Below are 20,631 nucleotides of genomic sequence, written 5' to 3'. Positions count from 1 at the left end.
ATGTTACATTGTCTAGGCAGTGATAGTGTATTTTATGAAACGTTCAGAAAAACAAATGTTATACTATACTAATTTTAATCTTATTATTTTGTATGAGGTTATAATCTGATAACTGTTCTGTTTTTCCCAGAAATAGATTTTGCAGAATCTAGAAATTTAAAAATATAGGGGGGTTTTCAAGGATTCATTCTATTTTCAAATTTCCTTTTATCCATCGATGGCTGCAGGGCAGTATCTTCTGCATATCTTTTAATCTTGAAGTTTAGAGAATTGTCTTGTTTCTTTCTTTTCTATTTTTTTTTCTAAGTCCTACTCTTCACAAGGAAGCCAGAAGTGTGACAGGAAGGTGTGATTTTTAATTTACACCAGAGTCTCGCAAATAATGACTTTTCACACCCTGCTATTGCTGCTTAGCCTAGGGGAGGAGTTCTGTGGCTACTGTTGTCGTAGCAAATTAAATCCACTGCTGTAATTTGGAAAGACGTTCTTCTACATTTAACCCTTGTTTTCAATTTTTTAACTCAGTATTCATGAATACTTATGGGAACGTGGTTTATTCCTTTGAAGTGTCCTTGTTTTTTAGAAAATTATTTTTGAAGTCTGTTATCTTTTCAGATTGTCAAGAATGAAAGGGAATCAGATTCTCCCTTGCCACCATTCTAACTGCTGGAAATTGTAACTTATTCAAATACACAAAAATGAAAAATATAATAATGTTTATTTGGAGAACTTCTAGCAATAAAATTTAAATACATGATTTAATGACTCTTTTTATCTTTCCTTGGGATTTCATTTCTGTAAGATTAGCTTTTCCCTCTGTTTTCATAGGAGAGTCAGTGTCTTACTGTACAAAGAAATCTATATCGTTTGGTTTGAAAAATGAAATCGAAAGTAATGTTAAAAAGATTTAAATGTTTTAAGTTTTTTCAGTTTCTCTCCAGTCCATTAAGTCATTTGGATTGAACTATTAAAAAACAAAAACAGGATGGGCTGCCTAAGGGAGATTAGAAAAATTATTGCAATAGGTATACTGGTTTTAAGTTTTCAAATAGTTAGAAAAGAATAGTGACAGTATAACTGAATAGTTAAATAATATATCTTACAAATAATATACCTCTTTCACTTAGAATTATTGACATATTGAATCATTTTCCCATTTTGAATCTACCAACTAATTTTTGTTAGGGTTTTCAATCAATGTGCTAGATCGTACTAGTTATTTTATGAATCATAATGGTCTTCAATAAAGTTCTAGAACTGAGTGGAATATGTAAGAATATTATTGAAAGAAAGGAAACATTCAGACTCTGGAGAATTTGGCTCCTACTTGGTCCTCTTGCTAAAAGGAAGCAATCAGAAGCAGTTACAACTCTCCTGGATTGGGAGCTGCAAGGGGTTAATCAGGCTGGGTTTACTAAGTATCTGTGTCAGGCTTTTATCTGATCCTTCCATCCTTCCTCCCTTCCTCCCCTGCCCACCCCTTTTGTAAATGTCAACCACTTCCTGATAAGCCTAGAGTGGTGAATTTCACACCTTTCTTTTCTTTGTGAAGAAACCTGGGTGTTAATGGTACAGGATTGAGTACCATTGTATGTCTCTAGCTGTCTGTTAGTAAACCTGAGGGATGCCTGTGGAAAAAAAGTAGGAGAAGGTGAAGAAATTTGAGAAAAGAGACTAAGAAATAGGTTCAAACTGGTCTCATTTTCAAAATGGGTATTTGTTTTATTAGCAACTTTTAGATGTGTATTCGGAAAACAATAATTTTAAAGAAGCTTAGTACTGAGAGTCTCAAAGAGTCTGCAAAGGAAAGGCTTAGACTGCTGATTGCTAAAATTAAACAGAAGAACAACAGTCAGAAAGAAAAACTGAAGACTCCTCTTTTTATTCTACAGGTGTATTTACAGGATACAGCCATGGAAACTTGGTCAGTTGATCAGGTCTGCAGTTGGCTGGTGGAGAAAAACTTAGGAGAGCTAGTACATAGGTTTCAAGGTGAGTTGTTTATACTTTCAAAAAATGTTAATTGAGCAGTCGAGATATTGAGTGTCCTCTGTCATTGATTTCTTTTTTCCTAATGCATGTGAACATTGATGTGGAGTTGCTACACTAGGAAACTTTCATTTCTTTACCGACTGTAGCAGAGTTTGCATTTGACCTAGTATCCATGAGAAAATCTAATTATTTCAAAAAGAACTCAAAATAAATCTTGAGTTACTTAAAATACGCATTTGATATATACATTTAATATTGCTTTTGTCCAGGATGTGCATTTTTAGGCAGCTCTGTACAGTGTTGGATTTACAAGTATTGATTATTGCCTGGGAGGTACATTAAGAATACTTTTCCAAAAAGATTTTTTTTTTCCTTATGAAAACAATGGTAGAATCAGAAGAGGGGAGGCATTAATGTGAATGTAAAAAATTTTATTGTGACTCCATGTTGCAGTACTTTCTTAGGAGCAGACGTGCATTTGGAATTATGCAATATTAGTGTTCTATTTTTGCAAAAACACAGATAATTTTATAACTGCAGAGCACAAGTTTAGATGCTCCTTTTAACATGAGAAATAATTCTGCCTGCTCAGGGTGCCGTGTTTTACAGTATTTTACCCAGCAGACAGGTAGAGATTTTTTCTCTTTTTTCCCAGAGGAAGAAGTAAGTGGGGCTGCTCTCCTAGCACTTAATGATCGGATGGTTCAGCAATTGGTAAAGAAAATTGGGCACCAGGCTGTTCTAATGGATTTAATTAAAAAATATAAGCAGAAGAGTCAAGAGCTGAAGTCCCCTGGAGAAACAGCCCCGGTCACACAAGCAGAGTAAGTGTTCATGAATGGCCTTATTTTTGATTCTGTGCTTTCCCTAAGATGGCTGTAGCATGGCATATGGAGTTTAAACTTTGTTGAAAATTGTGACCATTTTCAGCTTGTGTGTACAGTAACAGTTTTTGCAAAGTTTTATAAATCAAGATATCTTTTCTTTTAATGCACCAGGTTTTTAAACTCCAACTCCATTTATTAGGGAAGACCTATAAGCCTGAAGTTCCTGTATAGAAATCTCTGTAACAAGCAGTTAAAATATAACACAAGCAGAAATGAACTCCTGAGCTTAGGTCTTAAAGTTAAGACTTGAGGAAGGCATCTTTTTCTGCTTCTTTGCTTTCCCCAAAGCTATTTATGTGTGTATTTACTTATTTGCCCAGGATTCCTTACAGTAACTAATTTATATTCTCTTCTAGAGGCCTTCATAATATGATTTGCTAAAGATTTTTGCTGCACTGGATTTCAAGAGTGTTCTTGGAGCACTCAATGCTGTGGTAGCATCCCAGAGAAGTCTTGTAGAAAAATTTGTGATGGTTTTGAGGTTATTTTTTTTTAAATCATTGACTTCTGCCATAAAAAGGAATGATAACAAAAATTATAAAATTAAAAATTTCACTTTATAATCTATGTCCCAGGATCATTCAGGCTATGTCCCAAATCATTCTGATTTGGATTTTTGATATTTGAAACTTTTTGCCAGATTTCTAAGTTTAAATAATTACTACATTCTGATTATTCATTAATTTTTAAAATAAGGTTATGATGTTTGATGAAATCCATTCCATGTTTTTACTTCAGTTTTTTTTTTTCCAGAATATCTGTAAAACTCTTAAGTTTCTGTCTTGTTTTTTTATAAGCAATGCAATGTTAGAGAGCTCTAACTTAGGTAATTCGGTTTCTAGAGAATTTGGATATTTGGGACAAGGAGGGGGATAAGTCAGCTTGAAGGAATGGCCCACATTTGGTCTGGAGAGTCTACTATTTGATTTATTCGAGGGATTTCTTCTAAATGCTGTTTTGACACATCTGTGTAAAAGATACGTGACTTTTGATGCAGTTCCCATTGTATGCCTTTACTCCTTTGCAGCACAGGGAGGGAGTAAACCTCATCTAGAGCTCAAAGTAGTTTCCCAGCATTCTTGGATGAGTTGTACTCTTGAGCTGGAAGTTCCCCTCAGTTGACTGGAATCTTGATGTTACCTTAGACACAGCTTGGAAGAAAACTGACAGCCTTTTTTCCCACTGCAAAGCAGTTTATAATGTCCTCTAGTAAATGAGGACTAACTGGACTGCCAGGAAGTCTGGGCATCATTCCTGGTCCTACCACTGACTTGGATTGATTGCATTAAATGTTGACACTCCTTTTGCTTCATCTCTAGGTTGTGAAAAATAATACATACTTACTTCCAAAGTTAATCACACTGATGTTCAGAGTATCATAATCTTTGAGAAAATATCTCCTCCTTCTCCCACACTAAAATATAGTCTTTTGTTAAATATTAAGCATTATTAATTGGTTTATAAAGCCATTTTGAAATGTAACCATGACTTAGAACATTGGTTTTCCAGGGGCTGAGTGGGGACTCTTCATTCTACCCAGTAAATAGTTGACTCTAAGGTTTGTGCTGTTTTACATTCAGATTCAATTATTCTGGTGCAAAATCACAATTTCAAGTAGGTTTATAGGTTATAGTTAGTAAAAATGTTTTTTGGCTATTTTTGCTTATTGTCAAATATGTAGGCACTTGACAAATATATTGTCATGTGGGAGTCATAGTAATAGAAAAAAATGTATAAGAATGTGCTATTTATTTAGTTAAATAATTTTAATAAGTTCTTAATAAAGATAGGAAATTTGGTGTAGTAAAAAGAACCTGGAAGCTAGGTATTAAAACTGGATTACGAATCTCTGTTCTGATATTAGCTACTCATCTAACCTTGGAGATTTGCTTGACTTTTCTTAGTTTCAACTGTAAAATGAAGTGGGTAGAATAAATGATGCTTAGGACTCTGAAGAGTTTATAAAGTGGCAGCCTAGATCAGAGTTTACAGATGGGTTCCAACTTGAGTGTAAATTTCATTTGGTGGCTAACAGTTGCCTGGTATGTTACTTTGAAAAAAAATTTACAGGCCACATATGGACAGGATACTTGGCCTCCAACTCAGACTTAGGTAGATGACAGGAATATATAACAGGAAGGAGTATATCCAGTTGCTTTTGTGTTGCTCTTTTTGAAGCCGGTAGAAAAATCACTGGACAGGAAGTTGGAAAGTTGGAAAACTGAGGTAATGGGTGCTGTTACTGAGTAGCTTGTGGAGGTAAGCAAGTTGCCTTCCTTTCAGTTGTATCACTTAGAAGATGAGGGAGTTAGTGAAGAGTGGTTCAAAGATCATGAAATTCCACAAATAATAAAAGGTTCCCCTAGATGGCAGGGAAGAGAGAAAGGATCTGATATAGAGTTTCATTTTTTTTGCCAAATAATAATGTTAATCAACAAAGGTATATTCTGTTATTACCATTGTTTCATAAAGGAAAGGATTATCAATAATACCATCTTTAAATGTGATAGAGGAGTGAGAACAGCACAGTGAACTGGCACCATGCACCTCCCAGCATGTATAAACTGGTAGTGAGTGAGATGGCCCCAGAGGGTTTTTCTTTCAATCCTCTTAGTCATGACTCTAACGTGGAGCTTGGAACGGACACAGATCATAGTGTTTACTCTGGGCTGATTTATACCTTCAGAGTCACTATGAAAGCAACAGTTGAATACCCTAGACCCACCTTTTCTTTCTTGGTGACAGGGATGAACAGCCCTCGAGTCCAGCCAGTGGTGGGGAGCAGATGCCATCTTTCTATCCAGCTGACAACCTTGATAATGGATTAATTGACCACAGAGTACTGAAACAGAGGTGGGATGGACAACTTCTAAACATCTTAAAGCCAGTTGATAATATTTGTCTTTATTTTTATGAGGTTTCATGTTTAAATGTATTTCTAAGTGGAAACTATTTGTTTTTCTGGAAGGGATTTTTGTAAATCAAGTGATGAAGATATTTGGTAAGAGATGAAGGTCATTTTTTTTATCTTTGCATTGAACAAGTTAAGTTTTGAGATGATATTATGCATCTCTCAAGGACATGTTGTTAAGGAAAAAGATGATTTTTCTGTCATAAACTGTCCAGAGTGATTGGCAGTAGCCACAAAGATGGAATTTGTTCTGCAAATAGTGTCTTATAGAATTAGCTTTTTGCGGAGTCTTTTTTTTTTTTTTTTTGAATTAACAGTCTTGACCATTCATGATGGAGGCACTGCTTTGTTAAACATTTCCTTATATCCCTACACTGGGTTTTATGAGCTATAGTATTTCAACATATGGGCTACACTGGAACAGAGGAAAACTATATATCTAGAGAAACAGACCCAGGAATGTGGCACTAAAGTCCTGAGGGGGACTTTAGGTAAGATACAGTCCAAGAGTCATGGTAGTCAACCTAGGATTTCCCAGCCACCTGCCCTGTGCAGTTCAGGCATCACCCTGATACCTATTCTTTTCAGCAGCTGCTGAGCAAATGCTTTTCTTTAAGTGTACTGTCATGGAAAGGAGAGATGTCAGCTGGCACCATATAATCCGGCAATAGTCAAACCAGAATGTCATCCTTTATAGTTTCAGTTTCCATTATCATCTCATTTAGCCCACGCAGCAGTCCTGTCAGGTCAGTATTATTCTCTCTTTGTTGTGAACTGAGTTAAACTGAGATTTAGAGAAGTCAGGGGCTTCTATCTAGTTGCCCAGATGGGCTCTTCTCACCTCAGCACTGGATATACTGCCATCAGCATGGGAGTTCAGGGGACCAAAGGCAGCAGCCTGAGCCCCTGCCGCCCAGCGCCAGCAGCCCCGTGAGTGAGCGCAGGGAAGCCTGGCGCCTGGGATCAGGAGCTCTTGCACATGGGCTTTGTCTCTGGGCATCCTCTCTGCTCTCTTTCTCTCTCCACCACCTGCAACCTTGCACTCTCATCCTTGGGCTCAAAGGCTCCAGCTCTTTAAGTGGTAGAATCCACTTTCCTTCAAGCCATTGGCTCCCACTTGGGGGTGACGAACAAGGAGGTAGAGACAATATCCTAGGTAGGGCTTGGTCCCCGGGGTCTTCCTGGTCTGAACTGTGGTTCAGAAGATGTAAATATGTTTTAATGGTGGCTTCATTCACCTCCTTTCTGTTCATGGGTGCTTGTTGATTCCCAGTGCCATCCTTTGATGTGGTTCCAGGTGTGTGGAGTCAGTCGGGAGTCTTCAACTACCCCTTCATGAAGCTGCCAAAAGTTGCCAGTCCCTTCTCTGACTGTTCAGTAGAGACAGGAAGAGCAACAATTAGCCCCAGCGGTCCAACCCAGACACCACTGTGAATCAGTATTCAAACCGAAAAATGGGAATAATAACCACAACTACTTCTGTCACAGGGCTCCTGTGAGGACCATTATCTAAAGATAGATAACACCTGCTCAGTGCTAAGCACAGGAAGCCCTGGAAAGCACTCAGAGTACCACAGTCTACTCAGCACGGCTCCAGGTAGTAAGCTCACTTTGCTGAGGACCTCTTTCCTCTTCCTTCTTGCTACCAGTGGGAGACGAGGATGCCCTTTTATACAGGTTCTCTGGGTCCTTTCTTTTTCCTAAGCTCTCTGATGATATTCCACTCTTATATGGTCCTGCAATGCTGGCTGAGTCAGATTGTTATGCCTGTTTTTTCACATGGCTGATCAAAAGTACAACCAGTGCTTCAGGGTATTTCTCATCCTTTACAGTGTCTGGCATGGAGGAGGAAAAGAAAGGAATTGTGTTAGAAATGGAGAAAAATAGGAGAGTTTGGAAACCAGAGTCTCATATCTTTCTTCTAATCATAAAATGTCTTCTAATCTATGTGCCAACCGGCTGCTCATCACAAGCACCACAGTTAAACATGTCCAAAAACTGAACTCGTGTTTCTTGCTTTAGTGTATATTTAAGTGTAAGAAATACAAACTCGCTAGAACCCAGTGACAGGGGTAGAGACACTGGTGCTAGAAAGTCAGGGGTCAAGCTGTCCCTCACTCTCATGGAGCCACTGATGGCCATCTCCATCTCTCTTTCGCTTCCCTCATCTGCCTCATGCCCTTGCTTCTTCCTTTGAGGATGGATTTATCCTACTATTCACGTACACTCTGTCCCATTCAGACTGGCTGGCCTATGGCAGGCTCACCATAGCACTGCCTCCAGGACATTCCCCATGAAAAGAGCTCAGATCATCCCAGGTAACAGACTCAGCCTTTCAGTACCTGGGGAAGAGGAACTAGGGGGTTCCAGTGCAGGGCAGATGTCCCTCCTGGGCAGTCAGCTATGTGTGGGCAGATGAGGACAAAGCAGAGGTACCTGTTTTAGATAGTTTTGCTCTGGTTCTGCCATTTATTCAGGGCTATGAAATGGGGAGGGATAAAAGATTTTCTCCTCTCCCACATCCTATCTCAGAGAGGGGCTCCATCATCCAGCCATGTGAGTTAAAATCCGATCCCTGGTTGGAGAACTGGATTCGACATGCTGCAACAGAGCTCATATGCCACAACCACAAAAAGAAATCCTCATGTGGCAACAAGTATCAAGGATCCTGCATGCCAGAATTAAGAACTAAGACCTGGCACAGCCAGATAAACAAATATTTTCTAAAAATCACCTATCTCCTGCCCTTCTGCCCAGGGTGCTATTCATTCAACAGGTGTTGATTTAAGAGCCTATTGCACAGTTCCTGTGTCGGGCTGTGTTCTTCTCTTCCCTTTTCTACCTGCTCATTATTGAAGATTCTGCTCAAAAATCCCTCTTTCTGAAGGAAACCGCCCCCTGGCCCGCCACTTATATTCCAGCTCAGGCAAGGAGCCCTTTTTCTACTGTGTAGCATCCTTTACACACCCCTTTCTTTACTTATAAGACTAGGTAATGGAACTAATCACTTTAAAGTCTGTATTCCCTCCATAGAAGTGCTACCTGGGCAAAATCCATACACTTTTCCCCTTGTGAGCAGAGCATTTGGCATAGTACCTGGCAAACAGAGACTAAATAGGAGTTTTTATTTGAAATGAGGATGTATGGTCTAATGAAAGACTGAACACACCTTTACAAGACAGCATACATATTTGAATAGCATCAATTTCTCTTTAGACCTTTTTTATACAATTCCTGCTAAATGTGCTCATTTTTTGAACAGAATTAAACCCCAGGAGTTTATGGGCCACTCATACATAACCAGCTAGCAAGCTGATGTTTGGCTACAAGGCTTTCACGAAGCCATGTGCTTTAATGAGGTGGGAAAGGATGGTGGATCAAGTGCCACTTGGGGTGGGATCTCACACACCTGGGGTGGGAATCCGGACTGTTACTTGTTGTCCGGTGGGTCTCCGCACATTGTGTGATGGGAATCCCCACCTGCAGGTACGGTAACAGTGAAGGTACCTGGCAGCTGTTATAATCCCATACAAGGTGGCTGTCATTATGCTTGTATTAATTTCCCCTATGGTCCCTAAAAGGAACATGTGTTTTCCATCCAGATCATTTGCAGACAAGAGGTAAAAGAAGGCTCTAGAGGCAGGACATTCACATGACTTTGACTCTTGACATGATGTGTGTGTCCCAGTGGATGAATTCCAAGTCCCAAGGAAACACATGCTGCTGTGACATGAAGCAGCTTTCTTTGGTGATAGGTGATCCCATGCTGTTTACTGAATTGCTTAAATGCCCTTTCTTGATGGAAAGCTTATAAGGTCCTGTCCTCAGCATGTGTTGGCGATCCTTTAGAAAGATATTTTTTCTTTTACAATGCCGTTCTTTATTTTTCCTCTACACTGTTCGGAACTGTTTGTTTCCCTTTTGGTACCTAATAAGGCATGAAATCAGATAAACAGGTAGAGGTTTCCTAAATGCCACTTTAAAAACACTTGCCCTGAACTTTAAATATATTTGTGTGCAGATGGTTTGCTTCAGCCTTTGGGTGTAATTACAAATTAGTCACAATTTCACGCATGTTTTAAAATTATTTTAATGATGACTTTTTTTCTGGGTCTGGCTACTACTATAAAATACTGTAGAATGATCTTACCCACCTATGCTCAAGAGGGCAAATGTCAGTAGGTCCACACTTGACATACTGTTTGTAGGCAATGCCACATACACAGCTAAAATAAGGAGCAGCACCCTTGTGTGTGTATCTTATCCATCACATAATAAGGGGAGGTTCAAAGTACACCAAGTCCACCCAAGTGATACATTGTCACATTTAGATGCTGAATCCCAGGTCAGTGAAACTAGAGTGCAGTGCTACATCCCTCATCTCCTACCCTACAGGTGTATAGAACACCCATGCCTAAGTTTTGTGTGTTTTGGATGTATTACCTTCCAAGTCTAGTCCCTGACTGGACATTCCCAGTGTACAGTTCAGTTCAGTTCAGTTCAGTCGCTCAGTCGTGTCCGACTCTTTGCGATCCCATGCGTGGCAGCACGCCATGCCTCCCTGTCCATCACCAACTCCCAGAGTTTATCCAAACTCACGTCCATCGAGTCGGTGATGCCATCCAGCCATCTCATCCTCTGTCATCCCCTTCTTCTCCTGCCCCCAATCCCTCCCAGCATCAGGGTCTTTTCCAATGAGTCAACTCTTCACATGAGGTGGCCAAAGTACTGGAGTTTTAGCTTCAGCATCCGTCCTTCCAATGAACACCCAGGACTAATCTCCTTTAGGATGGACTGGTTGGATCTCCTTGCAGTCCAAAGGACTCTCAAAAGTCTGTACAGTGACCTAGTAAATGCTATAAAGCATTTCCCTCTGTCTGGCCCAGAATTCTTTCTCTGTGTAACATCTATTAACACCACAGGACCCACCTTAGGAACTACTGACTTAATGATTTTTCACCTGAGTCAGAGTCCATTCATTCATTCCATAGTAAACATTTCCCTAGTGCTTACTGGATGCGAGGCCCTGGGAGGCACAGAGGATACAGTGGGGAGCAGAGCAGACCAAGCCTCCCCTCTCACAGAGTTCTAATAGTGAGGAAATAATAAATACCTATGATATTACACTGTAAATATGTTTAAGTGCTATGAGGCCAATAAGGCAAAGAAAAAAGGGGCAAATAGAGGAAATAGTGTATGTAAGTGCATGTGTGTGTTAGCTTCAGGAGGGTTTTCAGGGCAGTCTTTCAACTTCTGACTGGATGTTGCTTGAGCAGAGACCCAAATGAAATGAAATGAAGAACATTGGCTCATCAAGTTAGAACAGAACTTTCCTTCAGTGGAGGCTATCTGGACGCAGCCAAACAGGAATTGCAGGGAAAACTGGGCTGTTGTGACTGATAAATAACTCTCTGACTCCTGCTCATTCTTATTAACTAATAGGATGTCTTCAGAGAGATTAAAGTAAACTTGATTTCTAGTCTCTTCTTCCCTTTTGTTCAGTCCAAAAGCTACTGAATATAAACCATGAACTAGATATGATATAGACAGTGGGTAAAGTGGGGCGATTTTGTCCTTGCCTAGGGGAAAGCAGATTCTGACAAGAAAGACACAGAAGTTAATAACCGCAATATTGAGAAAGAGACACAGAAATAGAAATGCACAGGGTATGGAAACAGCACAGAAAGAAAGATAAATGAGACTTTTAGAGAAGTAAGTATGGAGAAGGCCCCTGGGGAAGTCTTCTCAGAAACTGAAGGCAGCGGGGTTGGGGGGGTGGATTTGAAACATAATTTGAATTTCATCTGAAGAAAAATGGAGCAAGAGAAGAAAAGAACATTTCCAGAAAAGCTAATACCATGTGCAAAGGTACAGGCACCTGAAATGGAATAGGACATTCTATTTGGAATATGTGCTTTTGGAATGTGAGAGATAGAGGCAGAGAAAATGGACTTGCTGGAAATGAAGAGGGGTGGTGTTAAGGAGGCGAGAAGCCCCTGTGCTGTGCCAGTGGACAGGACAGTGCTCTGTAACTGTGACTGTACATTAGAATTTCCTGGAGGACTTAAATGAAATAGATCAGGGCCCTACACCAGTGCTTCTCAAGCTCCAGTATAATTAAAAATCATCCAGGAATCTTATTAAAATGCAAGTTCTAATTTAGTAAGTCAGGAGTGGGACCTGAGAGCCAGCACCACTAACAGGTGCCCTAAGTGATGCTAGTGTTGTCTTATGACCAGCCTTTGCAGCAGCAGCAAGGCGTTTCTGGGTGTACAATAGATTAATAGAGGCTTGTGCCTCTGCAAAATTCATTATGTTGAAACCCTAATCCCAATATGATGGTATTTGGAGGGAGGGGCTTTGGGGAAGTAATTAGGCCCTGAGGATGGACTCCGTATGGATGGAATTAGTGTTCTTATTAGAGGCTAAGGGGCCAACAGGACTTCCCTGGTGGTGCAGTGGTTAGGACTGCATGGTTCCATTGCAAGGGGGTGTAGGTTCAATCCCTGGTCAGGGAACTAAGATCCTACATGCTGTGGGTCATGGCCAAAAAAATAGTATTTTTTAATAAAAAGGAAAGAGATCAGAGAGCTAACTTGCTCTCTTTCTGGCATGTAAGGACACAGTAGGAAGACGGTCTTCTGTAAACCAGGAAGAGCACATTTGCCAAGAACCCAGCTTTGCTGGCACCCTGATCTGGAACATCCAACTTCTCTAACCATGAGAAATTAATGTTTGTTCTTGAAGCCACCCGTGTGTGTATGTGTAGTTGCTCAGTCAGATCAACTACACATCTGACATGTATCTGGCTCTTTGCGACCCCTTGAACTGTAACCTGTCCATGAAAGTTTCCTGGACATTTTCCTGAAATTTTCCATGGACAGGCTCCTCTGTCCATGAAATTTTCCAGGCAAGATTACCAGAGTGGGTTGCAATTTGCTACTCCTGGGCATCTTCTCAAACCAGGGATCAAAACTGCATCTCCCACGTCTCCTGCATTGTCAGGCAGATTCTTTACCACTGTGCCACCTGGGAAGCCCCTTAAGCCACCCGGTTTAATGGTACTTTGGTATAAATCAAATTGCTTGAATCCTTAGAACTAGGAAACTTTTATTTGTATGAAGCTGTATGGTTGAGGAACTGGCAAGTCACAGCCTAGATGGCACACAGTTGGGACAAGACTAAGTCAGTCTCTTTTTTTGGCCGCAAAAGTCACATAAAACCAGCACTGTGGGCCAGATTTGAAAAGTGAATTTTTCCAGGCTCATCCCTATTTAGCAGATGCTCTGAGGATATAAACTGTTTACATGAGGTCAGGGTTCAAAAGCCTAGTAGTATACAGGTGGATTAATAAAAAACTGCCCTGAACCACCCGATTTTGATAATTATGAACTACAAAATTGTAGTACTGAACATTTTGCAACAACTGCATAGGTAATGTCTCATTACTTTTTCCTTTTTATGAATGAGAAATAAAAAAGAAAAAGAGGGACTATGATAGCTCTATGAGATCTGTTTTTGTGACTATCATGCTAATAAGTGTAAATATTGAGGGTAAGGTCACATTTCTGGGTCTTTGACCATCTGTCAATACCAAGAAGAATTGGAGAACAGGGAGAAATAAAAGATGTATTTATTTTATGCTTCTTTTCTTGATTAGTCAAAACCCCAAAAGTTCCTGGCTCCTTGAATCTCTCACTGGCAACCAAGGACAGGGAGGATTTAAGAGGTGTCTGTCTGTCTGTGTTACAGCACAGTGCCTGATGCCAGCCACATCTCTACCTCTACTTTCTGCTTGATTACATGTTCACTCATGCCTTTCAGAAACTAAATTCCTCTGGAAATTTCATAGATTAAATGGCAGCTGTGATAGCCCAGAGCTATAAAACACAAATTAAAAGCACATATCAAATGATGAGAATGTGGAGCAAACATTTTCTGAATTACTGGTGGTTGCAGTGCAAACATTTTCTGAATTACTCGTGGCTGCAGCTGAAGGAAAACAGCATTTCCTTCATAGTCCGTGCATGTCTTGCTGTGACATCGTTCTATATTTTCAGAGATGGCATCTCACCTAGCTCATTGACATGCATCTCTCTATTGGGCTTTTCAAAAACTTCTTGTTTACTTTGTTTTCTTAGCAGTGGAAAGTCTTGCCTAGGTAAAGTAAAGAAGGTGATTCACAGAGTATGGCCTAATAACACAGAAGCAACATTTCTGTTGAACTTTGTAGTTTGGTGAACTTCAATCCCTGTTTTGAAGATGTGTATTATAAGGTCCTTTCATGTCCTACAGTTAGATGACAGCAAGTTCTTTAAACAGATGTCTATACCTTCTCTTACTTGACTCCATTCTCTTCTTCTGTGTTCCCCAAACATTGAAGCTTTTTAGATGTGGTTACATGGCATTTCGTTTCAGAGTTGATAATAGAAAACTGGGCACCCTGATATATACCATTTTCAGTGTAGAGAGTCTGCAAGTTTCTGTGTGGAAAAGAATAAAATGAATGTAGGCTTGTGGAACACAGTCTTTCCATTAAGTCCCTGGAGAGCACAGTATTTGTCACTGCTTTTTCCTTCGATGCTGGGAATGCTACTACTGATAGAGGTGGTTCTTCACATATGAAGACCAAGCCTGGTGGTGAGAATGGCTGTTCTTCGCAGCAAAGACTTCCACTTGTCTCATGCTCTTCTTCCTTAAGGACTGGAAAGCAATACCATTTTGCAGGACTAGAAAAGCATCACAGTCTCTCAGGGTAACAGATTATCTCCAAGCTGGGGGCCCCTAGAGAAAAGTGTCATTTGTGGCCCAAATTTTAGGAAAGTAGACACGATGGCACCCCACTCCAGTACTCTTGCCTGGAAAATCCTATGGACGAAGGAGCCTGGTAGGCTGCAGTCCATGGGGTTGCAAAGAGTCGGACACGACAGAGCGACTTCCCTTTCACTTTTCACTTTCATGCATTGGAGAAGGAAATGGCAACCCACTCCAGTGTTCTTGCCTGGAGAATCCCAGGGACGGGGGAGCCTCGTGGGCTGCTGTCTATGGGGTCGCACAGAGTCGGACATGACTGAAGCCACTTAGCATTAGCAGAAGTAGCAGACCTGATTCATGACTATGATGCCAAAAGTCAACCAGAATTCAGTTGAGTGTGACATGAACTCTGCCCTTGGTTCTATAAAGAACCCACATGGGATGTAGCTAAAGCCTGGTGAGAAAACTTCTTTGGGAGGGTTTTCTCAGTGGTGGTTTATTATTATGAAGTTTGCATAGTCTAATTCTTAGGTATCTTTTGTGTAAACAGAGGACTGTACTCCAATCGCCAGATCTGCCTCTCTTGCATTTGGGTCCCACACATTTTCATATCTCAAACTTGAGGACTTAGTGATATTACACTTCTCTCCACTAGCATGTCAGCTTGATGCCTTCCTGTTCAATGGTTCCTTTATCATGGGTGGGTTGTTTGAACCTTTTGAAAAGGTTCAAAAGATGTCAATTTCATGTGTGAAAATACAAGTTTAGGCAATTTATGACTGTCTTTATTTATCTGTCATAGAATGTTATATTTAATATTTTTACATCTCTCTCAAATGTTCCTGAAACTTGATATAACATTTTTGTTATAGAACTGTTCCTAAATAACTATGTAGCAGTTATAGTTCTAGACCTGTTAAAGAACGGTTATAGAACTGTAGAACAACTGTTTCATTCGACAATGGCATTAGGGAAATCAAAACAGGTAAGAAAGCAAGATATAGGTGAGTACCCATGGGGCCAGTACTGGACCAGGCCATGTGGGGGATTTAGACAAGGAAGACCACCAGAGAGTCAGGAGAGAGGGGAAGAGAATCTACCTGGGGAGAAGACCTAAGATGAACCTAGAAGAATGAAGGAAACTCAGAGCATTTGGAGTGAGGGAAACAACGGTTGACACATGCAAAGTGTGTCCTGGAGATTTAGAAGGCTTGAATCTTGGCTGGATCTGAGAAAAAAACATTGGATACTAGCTGATAATAAAATGGCATGCAAAATTGGACTATATTATGAGCTGTCCTAATTATTGAAAAAGTTATATACCGTGGCGATAAAACAAGCAGTCGTTGCCCACATGTATGTCTCTCCTGCTCCCTACCAAGGCTCAACTTCTGTTTTCTGTATGTTGAGATTTTTCCTTAACAGGCTGAAACTCCAGTGGCCCTTTTCTGCATAGGGCCATCTCCCTTATCCTAGGTGAGGCCCATATTGTCTGTTTCTTAGGAGTAAAAATAATTAGATGATTTTTCATTCTTATTAAAGTTTTACAGTCAGTGAGCTTCTTCCTGAGAACCTCTATCTCATAATTTTTTTAAAACATTTATTATTTATTTGGCTGCATCAGGTCTTAGTTGAGGTCTGCAGGATCTTTGATCTCCCTTACGTCATGTGGATCTTTTGGTTGCAGCGTGTGAACTCTTGATTGAGGCATGTGGAATCTAGTTTCTTGTCCAGGGATCGAACCTGGCCCCCATACCCTGGGAGCACAGAGTCTTAGCCACTGGACCAACAGGGAAGTCCCTCATGATTTTTTAAAGTGGCACATATGGCAATAATAATATTGATAGTTATCAAATGCGTCAGCTTGAGTTTATTGTTAGTTTCATTTTATGACAAATATAAAGTCTACATAGACACTGAGTGTTTAGTGCAGTAGACTCTGATTCAATTAGACTGGGAATCAGTCCTAGCCATTAACATGTTTTAAAAGCTTTCCAGGTGATTGTACTATGAACCCAGGGTTGTGACCCATTGAATTAAAGATCTTTGTTTTCTGATATTATCTTGTTAAAGGGCACTGACTCTGAAATGGAAACAGAAATATCAGCATCCTCTTAGTTTGGGATTGTTTTCTGCTCCATGTTTTTACTTTGAGCTGACTTCTACAGTGTTCTGCTCAACTCTACCTCAATAATGATATGAATAATCATAACCTCAGAGTAAAGATTTTTAAAATACAATGCAAATGTTGAATTTTAATATTTTTATGAATGGGTGATGATTGTGCCCGCAGTTATCTGCAGTCAATTAGAGTGTGTTTTTAATTTCTGATTCTAGTATTCTGTATAATATTAGTTTTGACTTGTGTTAGCATACTTTGTATTCTGTTCACCTCCAAATATCTTGTTAAGTTGTTTTAATGTAAAGAAAAGGAAAATTTGTTGCCTCTGATTTTGTCTAATTAGGAGCAAGATGGACTGTCTGGCATTGATTGAGCCTATATGTGTCTAGTCACATTCTAGGCATTTGACAGAAATAAGAACATGATATATATATATATATAGTTCTTACCCTGATGTTGAAGAGAAAAGACATATATAGAGCAAGAAGATAAAAATTGCCTCAAGACCTATTTTATAGCATTGGAATGTAGAAGTTATCCATTGATGAGATACTGTATAAGACTAGCAACCTCAAAAGTCTAAAGGGGTCATGCAGTTAAATAGACTTGAAATTCATAGGAAAAGGAGATAGATGTTAAAATGTTGTACTGAAACCAAATTTAATGCCTGCACAGTTACAGCACCTTTCAAAATCTTGGGAAGGCACAAAATACAGCCAATGAAACTTGCCATTACTTTAGAATCTTGATCTAAGTAGATAAAGGAGAGATCATGGGAGAAAGAAATAAGAGAATAAGAAAGGAAATAGGGATTGTAGACGAGTAATTGCCCCCTAGTACCTTCCCAATAAATATTTGCTTGAATGAATGAATGAAATAAAAGGGGAACATATTGGAAAATAGTTTGGGCTGAGGCACAAATTTCTTCTGGGAATTGCCTGTTGCTGTACTGAATCAAGTGTTGAATTATCAGTGTGCTTGTTTTAGCTGGGACCTGTTTTCACCACCAATACAGTTATTGCCAAAGGGGAAAAAAGGAGAAAGATCTTATCATGAAAAGAGAGCAGAATTCTTTCTCCAATTTCCTTTATTCCTCATGTTTTGTTATATCTCTTGGTCTCTTACAAAATATGACCTAAAATTCTAAAGGAAACCTGATCTTTCAAAGCTCATCTGAATTTTGTTTGGGCTACTAAGTAGTCCATGCTTGTGCCAGAAGATTAACCTACTTAGGTTAATTTAGGAAATCTTTCTTTGTCTTCCGCTTGACTTGCTTCTATTACTTCACTTCCTTCTCAATCAGTCCTATTAGTGAAATGGACTGAATGCTACCACTTCCCTCTGGTAACTTGCTTGAAAATTTTAGTTTTTACACACTGGATCAATCACTGATCTTAAGGTTTTAAAGTGGTTCTGATATTTAATTTTATAAACAAACTTACTGAGATTTAACTTTCATAACCTAAAATTCACCTACTTAAAATATACAGCTCAGTTAATTTTAGTAAATTTATGCTGGTGTGCAGCCATTGTCACAGTCCACTTTGGAACGCTTTCATCACCCTAAAAAATTCCCTGGTGTCCTTTTTTCAGTCAGTCTCCTCTCCCACCCCAAGCCCCAGGCAACCACTCATCTGCTTTCTGTAGCTATCACTTTCCGTAGCCTTTTGTAGAAACTTCATTTGAGAGGATCAGAATATCTAATACTTATTTTAAATTTAGAGACCAAGTTTACCTTATTAAAATAGCCAAGAACAACTAAGTGACTCATTAAGTGACTCTTGCACTTCTCTACCATATTATTTATTGTAGTGAAATAAATAACACATTAATTAGAATTAATAAATTAATTTTATTTGCAGCCAATTAATTAGAAGAATTTTCTGAATCAGATGCTAAGTAAGACTTTATCACATGCCTTATTTGCTTTGCTGAATTGCAGTTTACTCTCTTTTAGTTAGATATCTTGTTCAGTTTTAAACTATGCATTACCTATTGCCTTCTCAAGATACATGGATTGACATTCTTCCCAACTTCAGACTGTCTTCTATAGCCTATGTTGTTATGATATTTTTTCCAGAATGACAAGTATTTGTGTGTGTGCAAAGGGAAAGAAAACAAGAGATACTTGATGAATCTTTAAACATTTGCACATAGATGACTGGATGGAAGATGGGTTGACGACGTTCATATATATAGATCTCAAGAATGTGGTTTCTATCATCAGTTCTCAGCGTATCACTTCAGTTCAGTTCAGTCATTCAATTGTGTCTGACTCTGCAACCCCATGGACTGCAGCACACCAGGCCTCCCTGTCCATCACCAACTCCTGGACTTTACTCAAACTCATGTCCATTGAGTCAGTGATGCCATCCAGCCATTCTCTCAGGGTATAGAGAATTAATAAGTTACATATATTTGAAATAGAATTTCACTCTTTGTGTTTTTTATTTCACAGAAGGAATGTGAGACACATTCTAGCAAGGAATAAAGCCTTACAATGGACTAAGTCCTACGTCTTACCAGAGTTTCCTTATGATGTCAAGTGCATGCTAGCAGAACAGAAGTGTCCTGATCACAGCATGAGGATAAGGATCATTGAGTTCCTCCAGGCGGACATGACCAAGTATCTGGAAGGCTCACTGTGAGTAATAACAGGGCAGACTTGCTGCCTTGCGAGAGGGCGTGTTTTCAGAATAGACTTGAAATCATTTGGAACCCACTCTCTTCAGATTTTGCATGACAGATTGATAATAAGTCCAGCATTGGCCAATATTTGAATGTGTGTGCTCTGTTCAGTCGTGTCTGACTCTTCTGTTACCCCATGGACTGTAGCCCACCAGGCTCCTCTGTCTGTGGGATTCTCCAGGCGAGAATACTGGGGTGGGTTGCCATTTCCTCCTCCAGGGGATCTTCCCAACCCAGGGACCGAACCCAGGTCTCCTGTATCTCCTGCATTACAGACGGATTCTTTACCACTGAGCCATCAGGAAAGCCCTTATTTGAGTGTTTACATTATCACATAGAAAGATTGGAAGAAAAGTGAATGTAATTTGGACTCATAGGGAGGAACACGGGCTTCTTGAACTGAAAAATGTCCTCCCTGTCACGCTGAACAGGTACCCCAGCACCCAGCAGTATAACGACGTGGTCAATGCCCTACTGCAGGCCCACCCTTTCCTGGATGAGGACGGCTGTGGCTTTGTAAGTGACCACACAGCACCATTCGGTTACTCTCAACCCTCCTTAAAATAAGAGCCTTGTGCTGTCCACTAATTTCAGGCCTCATTCCCTTTTCCTCAGTCTCTCTCTCTCCCTGTTTATCTAGGTCTATCTGTTTCTCCTTCTCTGTCATTTTCTGTCTGGTCTCTCTCTAATTCCATTCCCTTGACCATCTCTTCTGTCTCTTGCTCTCAGTTCCCATTTTGTTCTTCGTTTTGGTCTTTCTCTCTCTGCTCTGTTCTTTTTGATGATTTCTATGTGTTCCTATGTCTTCTTTAAAAAAAAGTTTATTTTTTTTAAGAGCAGTTTTAAGTTCACAGCAAAATTGAGAGGAAGATACAGAGATTTCCCAAATACCCCTTGCCCCTACACATCCCTAACATCCCTCGTTATCAACATCCCCCACAGAGAGGTAATTCATTACAACTGATGAACCTACACTGATGCATCATAATCACCCAAAGTCTATAGGTTACATTAAGGTTCACTCCTGGCATTGTACAGTCTATGTGTGTTTAGACAGATGTAGCCATGATTATTGTATCATATATAGTATTTTCACTGTGCTAAAAATCCTCTGTGCTCCACCTGTTCATCCCTCCCCATCTTCCTCCTTGGTCTTCTTTCTCTCTCTATGTTATCCTCTAGAAAGATGATCAGAATCTCTCTCTCAAAGCTATCTGGAAGCTCGTGTTTAACCGTGAGTCTCTAGGAAGGATCTTCGAGAGATGCCATACTAGAAA

General features: G+C 39.8%; 1 protein-coding gene across 2 annotated transcripts in view; it reads left to right on the top strand.

Moving 5' to 3' along the window:
• Positions 1-1,557: 1,557 nt before the first annotated feature.
• Positions 1,558-20,631, top strand: part of SAMD3 (sterile alpha motif domain containing 3) — a 44,148-nt gene continuing 25,074 nt past the window's right edge. The window contains exons 1-6 of one of the 2 annotated variants that reach the window (XM_027551522.1): positions 1,563-1,651; positions 1,893-1,992; positions 2,648-2,816; positions 5,625-5,732; positions 19,125-19,310; positions 19,786-19,870. In XM_027551522.1, the coding sequence (XP_027407323.1) occupies positions 1,914-1,992; positions 2,648-2,816; positions 5,625-5,732; positions 19,125-19,310; positions 19,786-19,870 (627 nt within the window). In that variant the 5' untranslated portion in view covers positions 1,563-1,651; positions 1,893-1,913. Of the gene's footprint in view, positions 1,993-2,647; positions 2,817-5,624; positions 5,733-19,124; positions 19,311-19,785; positions 19,871-20,631 lie in introns of both variants that reach the window. The other variant, XM_027551521.1, reaches the window with a different exon arrangement.

This window comes from Bos indicus x Bos taurus, chromosome 9 (genome assembly GCF_003369695.1).
Source record: "Bos indicus x Bos taurus breed Angus x Brahman F1 hybrid chromosome 9, Bos_hybrid_MaternalHap_v2.0, whole genome shotgun sequence".
Taxonomy (NCBI): domain Eukaryota; kingdom Metazoa; phylum Chordata; class Mammalia; order Artiodactyla; family Bovidae; genus Bos; species Bos indicus x Bos taurus.
This window is presented reverse-complemented; position numbering and strand designations above follow the sequence as displayed.